Below are 11,002 nucleotides of genomic sequence, written 5' to 3'. Positions count from 1 at the left end.
GTAAGATCGTTTACTTATTGTTTTTTTTTTTTATATTAGATGTATCGCTAATACCATTCTTTTAGATGAACTGACGATGCCCATTGAACAGTGGGCGAAACGTATTCAATAAAAAGATAAAGTAGCACAACTCTTTTCTTTTTTAATCTCCAAATTGACCGAAAATATCCCTTTCACTTACGAGTGCACATTTTTTATATTAAATTAAACGGTCATATTCCTTAAAGATATATATATATATATATATATATATATATATATATATATATATATATATATATTTATATATATATTATATAAATATATATATATATATATATATATATATATATATATATATATATATATATATTCTATACTTTATTTTCCCATAGAAAACTTTACAACCTTTTAAATATTTTATTTAAAATCGTGATTTTAAACAACACAATCCAAAATCTGATGGTAAGGGTTCACATTCATCGTCATCGAAATCGCAGTATTTTAAATCATCATTATAGTAGAGAAAAACGCTTGGTACATAATAATTTTGGGGTAATCCCAAACGTGTAAATGTGTCTCGTTCATCTAAAATGCCGTTTTCTTCCATCGTTTTATTCATGTCTATATTTTTAGACTTATACCTAAAAGATATAAAATGATAAAAGTGTCGTAAGAAATAAACTACTTTTTAGAAACGTTAAGAGTAATTACTTTTTGATTTAGAAGCGTTAAGTGTATTTTATGGGACCCATTCATCAGCAAAGAAAATAAAAAGACGAAACTTAAGTGAAAAATACCACTATATACAGCTGTGAAGTGTGGTCACTGAAAGAAAGAACATTGGCAACGCTGAGAGCAACAAAAATAGATTTTCGAAGAAGAACAGCAGGAAGATCTAGAAGAGAAAGGATTAACGACGAACGAATTAGAGAAATAATGGGAAAGAAACTAACAATCACAGATAATTTATCAATAAAACAACTTATCTGGTTCGGACATATACAAAGAATAGATGAACAACGAATATTGAAGGAAATGCTAAAATAGAGAAAAAGACCAGAAGGCCAGAGAAAACGAGGTAAGCCGAGAACAAGAAGGAGAGAAGGAAAGTGGTAGTAGTGTAATTTATAAACTTCAAAGAAATATCAAAGAAGCGTTATATTAATTCTCTTTTAAATATTTTGTTTCAGTATTGTTGTTAAATATATCAGTTGAATGTACTGGACAAAATTAAACAAGAACACTATGATATGAGTTATTAGGTACACCTATTGATTCAAGTCCTGTGTTTACTTGCAGTGGCAGTTCACATTTAAGTGGTTCTTAACACTCTCTTCGTTGTTGTGTTTTCCGAGGTGGTCTCTATTGCATAAGTCATGATCGATCTTATGCATGTCTTATGTCCAAAATATGTCTGTAAGATATCCTGATATTAGTGGTGCCTTTATTGCTTGGGCCCTTATTTCGTCTTTTAGATTTCTGTCACTTGTTATATTTACGCCCAGGTATTTAAATGTCATTACTTTTTCTACGATGTGATTGTAAATTGAGAGTTTATATCTTTTAGGCTCTATAGATACTGTGAAAGTCTTTCTCGTCTTACAGCTATTTGCATCCTCAATTTTTTTGCTGATTACTAGAACTGATAGAGGAGTATTTTAATTTTAATTTCCTTGTTACCCATTCTGTATCCTTTTCCAGATTGTTTTACTTCATTTATAATTTCATTCATTACTTATTAAATAATAGGAGGCTTAGACTGTCACCCTGCCCTATTCCGGTTATCATTGGTATTCTATTGCAGTGAGAATGTACTATGGCGACGCAAATACATTTCACTTGGATAAGGGTATTAGGCAAGGAGACACCCTGTTTCCTAAACTATTCACCGCTTTATTACAGGGAGCCATGAGAAACAATAATTGGGAAAATATTGGAGTTGTAACGAATATTTTGCCTACCACATAGGGTATTACTATGGGGGTTGAAAATTGGGGACAGAAATTACTGGGGGTGGAGATAGGGAAAGCAAAATAAACGAAACTGTTGCGAACGGCGCTCAGGGTTTATTTGGAGAAACTGCGTCGTGGAAAAGTGAATGACAAGCGATTGGATTAGGGCAACTACAAAAATGAAACAAAAAAAGGGTACTTTCATGAATCTCCTGGACAAATGGCCAAACAAAACACAAGAAGGTCCTCTAGCTATTTAAAATGGGACGCCACTTCGAGGAAACTTCCTGTTGGATGAAAGAAAAAGGCTCTTCCTTTTCTTCCGAATGGTTTCTTCCGACTAAATTAAACACATCTGCTCACAATGGCCAACGTTCGTAAACCTCTTCTGTAACTACACATACTGCACAATTAACTGCCACTGCATACTAGATGTCCATGAAAAGGGACGAAGAACGAGAAAACATTACAAATTCGACGTAAAATTTGGACTAACCTGAAGCCAGCTGCTCTTGACAACGGCCTCAGCGAGAGTGAGTAAATTCTTAAAAATCATTCGCTTAACTTAGTATAAACAAAACACTAAACGGGAATATTGATTTGAAAGGCAGAATATTAAGCGGCTTCGATCAAAATAAAATACCAAAGAATATGCGTCTGTAATATATTTAAACAAACTGTAAAATGTGCTTATATCAACTCGTCGACGCAAAAAGGATGTTTTTGGTGTTTTAATAAGTACGATAGGAAATAAAATACACTAATAATATTCATCGGTGTTTTAGCAAATACGAGGGAATTTCAATATATACCAAGGAATCTTAAAATGCTACAGAGTAAAGATAAATGGGAAGTTTCTGAACAACTTGAGGTTTGCAGACGACATAGTCGTTGTTGCAGACCGGATAGATCGTGCCTAGAATTAATGTAATAAAAGACAACCGTTTATATGTTTATTTTTAAAATTTTATACTTATTTATAGGTTAGTATTTAGAAATGGAAAGTTGTTAGCAAATGCAGTAAATTTTATTTTTGTGGCATCAGCATTTGTTTGGTTAAATATGGTAATCCTGGCATCGGGAAAAAAAAGGAATTTTAAAACTAATTACAGACCAATGTATCATCTACCCAAATTATTTGTATTAGTATTTGATTAGAAAGTGTATAGTCTTACACCTCTTATTATATTTCTTGCCTATACAAGTCTAATTATTGGACTTTCTTAGTTTCCCATTCTTACAAGGATCAAACGTATTTGAACACATCTTTACGGGCATGGTTATTCATTCATCATCATCATAATTGGTTCGATAAACATTTGTGGATCTTGGTCTGCTCGTAGCTTCCCTCCATCTTCCGATCCTTAGAATCATAAGGTCTTCTTCTACATCATCTTCGACACGAGGTCGTAGTTTACTTCTTCTGCCCTTTGGGTTTTAAATCCTAATCTGAAACCTAATTCGAAGTTATATCTTCGACGCCAGAGCCCATTTTCATTTACGGTCCCAAAAATCTTTCAAAGTATTCTTCTCTCAAAGATATCAAGTAATCTCTCGTCGTTTTAAGATGGTTATTCATTATAGCATATAAAGATCTCCTGAATAAAGCAATACATCCACGATTTCAAGATATATCTTTAATTTTTCTCGAATTTGTGCTGTCGTACTAGGTTTGGTGTATACGTTTGATTTTACTCACAACCTTAAAGTTTTATATACATATTTCGGAATACGAAAAGGATTTTCCCTATGACGATTAAAAACATCTTTAAAAAGTATTTTTTTATGAATCTAGAGTGAAATGATACAGTCTCTTTTAGACAATGTAATCTTTTATTATTTTACGTTTTTATTTATTATATATTATTTTTAAGTTTAAATTTAATTAATTATGTACATTTATTAATTATATTAATAATTGTTTCGTTGTGTTTCAAACACTGTTAGCAGCAACAACAATGATGTTATTCTAATATATTGCAATATATTTTACCCATTAAGATTACAAAGTGAATATATAAACAATCTGTATATTCACTTACCTCCATGTATAGCTGGCTGCATCGCTGTTAAATAAATTGTATCGCTCTTCAATCCTGTAAAAATTATCTTCACTGCAAACATTTATTAATACTTCTTTAAAAAATGGACAAACCATATTTACAACTCGTAATGGTCGTACTCTTTTGGTTAACAAACCTATTTGGTATCTGCAAAATATCGTGATAAATAAATTAATTATAAATTAAGTAGAATTATTCATTAGAATAACTGACAAATACCAATAACGCCAGCAATATTATCAACGTTACTTACAATAATTTTGTATAAAACTTGTTCTTCAACTAAAACTTATTAGTATATATATATATATATATATATATATATATATATATATATATATATATATATATATATAGGGTGTTTCACGAAGAAAAGCTTATACTCTGAGTGGTTTATGGGGGTTTAACTTATGGCGAACTCTTTCGAAAAGAAAATATTTTGACAGACATGCCACCTCCGGTTATACCGAAAGTGAAGAGCAATTTTGTTATTTTAAGTAGAACACCCTGTATGTTATTGCATTTGTAGATTCTGCATAAAATTCTAGATAAAATTTGTATTAAGTACCATAGGTAAAAACTTCACATTTTTTGACGTATTCATCTTTTTTCAAAAATTTAGACATATAGAGACAAACTTTTCAAAGTTAATACCTCATCAATTTACAAACATAATATCTTAATAACTTTTGCACACAAAAAATAGGTAATGTTCTTTCAGAAATTTATATCAAAATTGATGTATTTATAATATATTTATGAAATTTTAGGATCATCAATGAGATGTTTAGCGTATCGCCGCCATCTTGATTTTTTTTAAGTAGCAAACTAGGTTAAGTGATATGAGGAGGTAAAATGCAAACAAGCTTAAGTCACAAATAAGTAATTTTTCAGGGAGGGCGAAAAACTTCTAGCTTTGCTCTGAAAATGGATAATGAGTTCTAATCAATGTTATGCAATAGTATTGGTTCCAAACATGAGATTAAAACCCTTATTTCAGTTAGGGTAGCCAAAAAATAGTTTAAAAGATTGATTTTGTTTTGGTAATAAGACCTTTTGCACGAACTCAGTGGAAATAAGGCGTTTTGCATGTAAAATGTTATGAACATAAGACGATTTGCATGTAAGTAAAAAAGCAATAAAGTAAAGTAACAATGGTTTGCTGAATGAACTTCTATTTTTGTAAAATAATAATGTAGGTCTTACCTAAGTGACAAACATTGCCATAGTAGGTAGTTAATGCCACAAACAAACAGTTTTTTAAATATGGAAGTCACTCATAGTCGAGACAGTCACTCATTACTTCCTGCTCCTCACCAGCAGCTGCTGTAGTGGGTTCATCAAAAATCAAACTCTTGTACCAACCAAGGCGTGGGTCAGAAAAACATTTTTTTCAAAAGATTGTAAACATCTTTGTCTTTTCTTTGGTTAACACATGAAGTAGTGGGAGTTCTTCTAGTCTCACTTGTCTAAAATTATTTTTCCCTTTCTTTCTCAAATATATAAACGACTCTTTTCATTCATACTTGTAGTTTTTCAAGACTCTTACCAATTCAATATTTTTGTAAGACTTTTCTTTTCCCTTTTTTCAATTTCTTCTTCTGTCCGGTAGCATATTTCAATTCTCTTCAGTTTACTAATTCATTGGATGTCCCTATAGTACTAACTTAGCTTTTTAGTCATAAGAAGTGGCCAATATTCTCCTAGTGCTCTTACCTTGCCTATACCACTGTAGATGTCATGGTGTTCTTGTTACATTAAATTTTTTTTAGTAAAAGTTTTTTTACAACTGCTTTTTTGATCTACCAGAAACACGGTCGGCGGGTAAAAAACTATGTACGCGTATAGCGAAATACAATAAAATCCTTTGGACTAATGTTTTGTGTATTTTCAAAAAAAGAATCAGTATTCTCAGGACAATATTATTTTTATTTTGAGAAACACAACCATCGCTAAACAACCTTAACAGCTCTAAAAATCGCTTCTTTCAAATAGTTAAAGAGAGCCGATGATATTTCCACACTAACTTTTCCTGCCTGCTTCTCTATCCAAGCGTAGAACATGTGGTTTTGAGTTTTTAGATCAGTAGTACATGAGTTATAAAACCAAATTTGTCCCGCGTAATAAGCTTCTTGAATTGGACTTTTCGGTTGTGGCTGAATTTGTTAAAGATCAAAGCAAAGGCTAACAGAATGAGAAACATTTATTTCCATGTACTCACAAAACGCCTTTGCTCTTCTTGAATGAATCAGCTTTTCAACCATTAGCTGCGCCTTTTCAGCAAACTCTTCTGGTGCACTTTTAATTTGTTCTTTTAGAAGGCAGCACGTACTGTAAGCATTGGAGGCAGGTGACTTAAAACCTATGTTAATATTTTACTTAGTTTACCTAATACTTAACTCACTACTAAGATGTAATCTTTTGGGCTCCTGTCTTATGTAATGTGATTCAGCTCCTCTGAGCTTTCTTATATACTCTCAAAACTTTCCTTCTTCAAATAGTTCTTATTGATGGTAGAGTCACCTTCCCTTTTCCCTTAAATGGCAAACCCAAAATGCACTTTTTTGGCCATGTTTTTATTGTAGTTTCTCCAATACCAATAACAGTGCAAAAAACCTTTACATATAGTGAAGTTTTAGTACCAGAGACAGCTGAAAAAAGCCTATGTCTTTTTATTTGTTATATGAATCCGACTTGCAATTATATTGTCTTGTCTTTTCGTGTCTGGAACTTTATAAAACTCTTCTTTGAAAGCGTTGATGTAAGGCCTGATGATAGGCCCTACTTTTACGCACGTGAAATATTTATTGTTGTGCTTAAACGGTACAAAAACTTTGGCTCTTCTAGAAGCTACATACTTGGTAATGTTTTCACTTTTCCTTTCTCCTCCTGTAACTCTTTTCTTTCTAGTCCCTTCATTTCCTTCACCAACACATAACCTCAAATTTGTAAGACTCAAACGACACTCGACTGGGTTAGCTGAGTGGTTGTTGCAGAGCTCCTATTCGTTGGTTGGAAATAAGCTGATTAGCATGGACCAGTATAGTGGAAATAAGTTGTTTTGCATGTAAAGGTGATTTTTAACATGCTTTTACCATTGGTAATAATTTTTTTTGCATGAATCAGATAAAATAAACCACTTTGCCTACAACAGAAAAAGGATTGGCACATCTAACTCAACTTTGATTTTTATGTGACTTAAGGCTGTTTGCATGTTTCTTCCTCATATATCATAGAAAAGCTTATTTTTTCCTGTTTTTAGTAAAGTATCAAAAAACTAATGTAATACACCATATCACTAATAAAATACAAGAAAAATGCCCAAAGATATAATACATGTAATTGTTGAACAAGTTAAGTATATTAATTTTGAAAAGTAACAATTAAAATGAAAAAAAATACATTTTTTTGGCGGTGCTCAAAGGTTTGGTTGTCTGTTTCTCGGCAATAATACAATCTATCTTGGAAGTTTCGAATAGAATTATTGATCATTTCTGGAAAAACTGCCTGAATTTCATGACGTGTGCGATCCATTAAATCATTTAAATCAATTGCTCTGTTTACATAGACCCGGCTCTTAAGATAGTCCCATGAAAAAAATCAAGTGGAGTCAAGTCGGGAGATCTTGCCGGCCATTCAATTGCACCTCTTCGACCAATTCATCTCTGGGGGAAACTGGTATTCAAATATTGACTAATAATTTTATGATAGTGTGAAGGTGCGCCATCCTGTTCGAACCACACTGCCATATTTGGAAATAAATTGATTATTTCAGGAATAATTTAGATGCTGAAGAATACCAAAGTATTTTACACTGGTAACTGCGTCATCAATACAAAACTCTAGTACAAATAAAGCAAAACAGACTACCGAAAATGTGCACCCTAAGAACGCCACTGAGGAGATGGAGGGATAGTTAGCTGTTCACCTCCTAAGAATGTTAACCATTAACCTGTATAAACAAATTGCAAAATAGTCACGTAAAAGAAGTTTGATCTGCATTCCTGGCTTATCGTCGTTTGCTATGATTAGTCTTAATATTGTTCTGAAGCTATTTTCTTGTGGCATTATAAATTAATTACTATTTAAATGGGAATAAGCCACAATTAAAGGTTAAAATACGTTTATTGACGTTTCAATTTTATTGAACAACATTCTACATAGAGCCAGCTTGTCCATGATCCTCGAAAGAAATTATTCGAAGAATTTTTCGCTAAGTAACAAAAAACAAAATTTGTTTAATTTACTAATGTTTGTATTTTGAGAACGATTTCCGCAGTGGAAATTGAAACGTCAATAAACGTATTTTAACCTTTAATTGTGGCTTATTCCCATTTAAATAGTAATTAATTTAAAATGCCACAAGAAAATAGCTTCAGAACAATATTAAGAAACCGTTATGGGCCCAGCGTCATTCAAAATTTTCGGAGATTGGAAATTCTATACAAGAAACTGGCACATTGTCAAAATTCAATCAAATTTTTACGAAGATGTAGTGACAACAACCTAATACCAAAGGGCTTGAAGTTACGTCCAGCATATTCAAGCAGAAGGTTGAACAACATTCTACATAGAGCCAGCTTGTCCATGATCCGCGAAAGAAATTATTAGAAGGATTTTTCACTAAGTAACAAAAAAACAAAATTTGTTTAATTTACTAATGTTTGTATTTTGAGAACGATTTCCGAAGTGGAAATTGAAACGTCAATAAACGTATTTTAACCTTTAATTGTGGCTTATTCCCATTTAAATAGTAATTTATGATTAGTCCTAATTTACTGATCTTTCGACTACGTTTAGTTGTTTTTTTCTCTTTTGTTGTGCGGGTGGTTGTCCCTTAAATATATTATTATTGTCTTATCGTTATCTTCTAAACTGTTATATTGGTGCTTCGATGTATCAGAGTCAAGATTAGACCAATTTAATATAATTATTAATAATAAGTTTATATTTGTGTTATTTTAGATATTGTTGAAGGGAGGATCAAATGCCTTTGTAGAAAATTACTTACTGTTCGTCCATCCACCAAGGCGGTCTATCTAACGGCTCCCAATCTGTAGCAGGCACTTGGACACTAACATCGGGAATAGGTCCATGAGGACAGTACGGCACACGGCATCCAGTCTCAGGGTGAATATAATGTTGAATATCTCCGGTAGCTTCATCAAACCATTCAGTGATATCCTTTCCTGCCATTGCCAATAGAGGAAGTACACATCTTTCATTTCTGTATCGTTCAACTATCGGAGTTATATCAAAAACTTTACCAAGAAAGGAGACCCAACAATCTTCTGGGGTATTGTGTATTACTACTTCGAAAGGGGCGTAATATGCCCATTTTTTATCTAATTGATCATTATCGTTATTCATATTTGTTCGAATAAAATTAATTCTATAATAATTTATTACGTATAAAGTAAAAATTGTAAAAATTTTCAAATAAATGACAAATGTATAGTTATTTTAAAATGACGTCCATATTCCTCTTCTTTTTTGTATCAATAATATACAACAGAATATCCAAATAAATTGTATCTTCTATTTTAATGCTAAATAATTATATTTCCGACCGTCATTAGTACATTTTCTAAACTATAGTTTCTTTAAAAACTAAAAAGAGTAATTCTGAATTATGTCGTCAGTCTGCTTGATTGTGATTGGTAGAAGAATGACCAATTTTACAGATGATGGTTAGATTCAGAAAATTCTCTTTTGAAATTGGTAATTTCAAAAGTCAAAATAATACTAACGTTTTAATACCTTTTTATGGTGTAAATTTTCACATTTTTTTATATAAGACGTTTATTTACTTTTGTTATTACTAGACTTCGGCAAATATGCATATTGCATATTTTGCATATTGTGCATATTTTATGCAAATATTTCATATTTTGGCATATTTGTATAAAAGTTTGCATAAAATGCATAAAAGTTCAGATTTTTATACTGTATTTGAAAATTTTTAAACATACCAATTTATATCAATTCTTGTATAAAATTTTGTAGTCATTTTAATCAAGAAATGATCTAAGTACGTAATCTCTACAGGTACAAAACATTTACAATTTCAAAGAAGATCAATTAAAGTAGCCCTCAACATTCTTAGAAAGTCTCGGTCACTGAGGCATTCAGTTATTGGATAATCGCTAAGGGTTCGCTCATTTGCATTTTATGATCTAATCCCCAAATCTATCTACAATTTATTGTATCTTAACAGCAGGTAAACGGCTAATAGTTTTGTTCCTAATTTAGGGATTTTCCAAAATCTCCCAGTTTATTGAATTAGGTACCTAAACATTTCTAATTTGATGCTCAGATTTGTAAATCATTTTTGTTTTGATATTCAAAGCGTAAACACTCGTTGTGCGTAACAAAAAGGAAGATTGTGATTTTATAATGCCTAAAACAACCAGTGCTTCAACTTGGATTAAACCTTATAAAGAGCTGTCTATGGATATGGGAAAAATCTACTGTTCAGTCTGTGGCAAAATTGTAAGTATCTAATATTTTCTATTAAATATCTAATATTTCATACATACAGGGTGTTTCCAAATGACACTTACAACGTTTGACTGTAGATACTTCTCGAAAAATTGAACAAAACGATATAGTTAATGAGGGGTCAAACTTATTTACTTTTCGAGATACAGGGTGTTAAAATTAAAAAAAATTAAATTCTTTTAGTTAATAACAACAATAACTTTAAAACCAATAAACGTATTTACTTGAAATTTAGTACTCGTAGATTGTTTTTAAATGAAAAATAGCTTCCTTTAGTGAGAAAAAATTGTCCATGGTACAATACAATGGTGTGTATTTAGAAAAATTTTTCACCTTTACTTTTTTTTATGAAGTCAGCTATTCTAAAACACAATTATTTTTATTGTAATTGAATTAACAAAAAAAAAACTTTTGTTGAATTTTAAAATAAGTTATATGATGTACTAATGGTTAGTAACAAAAACTAATTTGTGGATTAATACTGCATTTAAAACACTTAGCGAG

The 11,002-nt window shown here is 31.3% G+C and overlaps 1 protein-coding gene across 1 annotated transcript; it reads right to left on the bottom strand.

Moving 5' to 3' along the window:
- Positions 1-364: 364 nt before the first annotated feature.
- Positions 365-9,468, bottom strand: LOC140435572 (cytochrome b5 domain-containing protein 1). Its single transcript, XM_072524320.1, has 3 exons — positions 9,009-9,468; positions 3,977-4,144; positions 365-623 (listed from the first exon to the last, which is right to left on the bottom strand). The coding sequence occupies exons 1-3, from the start codon at positions 9,365-9,367 to the stop codon at positions 404-406; spliced, it is 747 nt and encodes a 248-aa protein (XP_072380421.1). The 5' UTR covers positions 9,368-9,468; the 3' UTR covers positions 365-403.
- Between the last annotated feature and the right edge of the window lie 1,534 nt (positions 9,469-11,002).

The sequence above is a fragment of the Diabrotica undecimpunctata genome, chromosome 3 (assembly GCF_040954645.1).
Source record: "Diabrotica undecimpunctata isolate CICGRU chromosome 3, icDiaUnde3, whole genome shotgun sequence".
In the NCBI taxonomy this organism is placed as follows: Eukaryota; Metazoa; Arthropoda; class Insecta; order Coleoptera; family Chrysomelidae; genus Diabrotica; species Diabrotica undecimpunctata.
Note: the sequence above shows the minus strand (reverse complement) of the source record. Positions and strands in the feature narration are given on the sequence as shown.

Bases quoted from the DNA above. Each gene is read 5' to 3' on its own strand.
- LOC140435572 (XM_072524320.1), bottom strand. From the start codon at position 9,367: ATGAATAACGATAATGATCAATTAGATAAAAAATGGGCATATTACGCC. The intron at 4,145-9,008 runs GTAAGTAATTTT...GATATTTTGCAG, and splicing joins CCTTGGTGGATGGACGAACA to ATACCAAATAGGTTTGTTAA. The intron at 624-3,976 runs GTAAGTGAATAT...TATATCTTTTAG, and splicing joins GCAGCCAGCTATACATGGAG to GTATAAGTCTAAAAATATAG.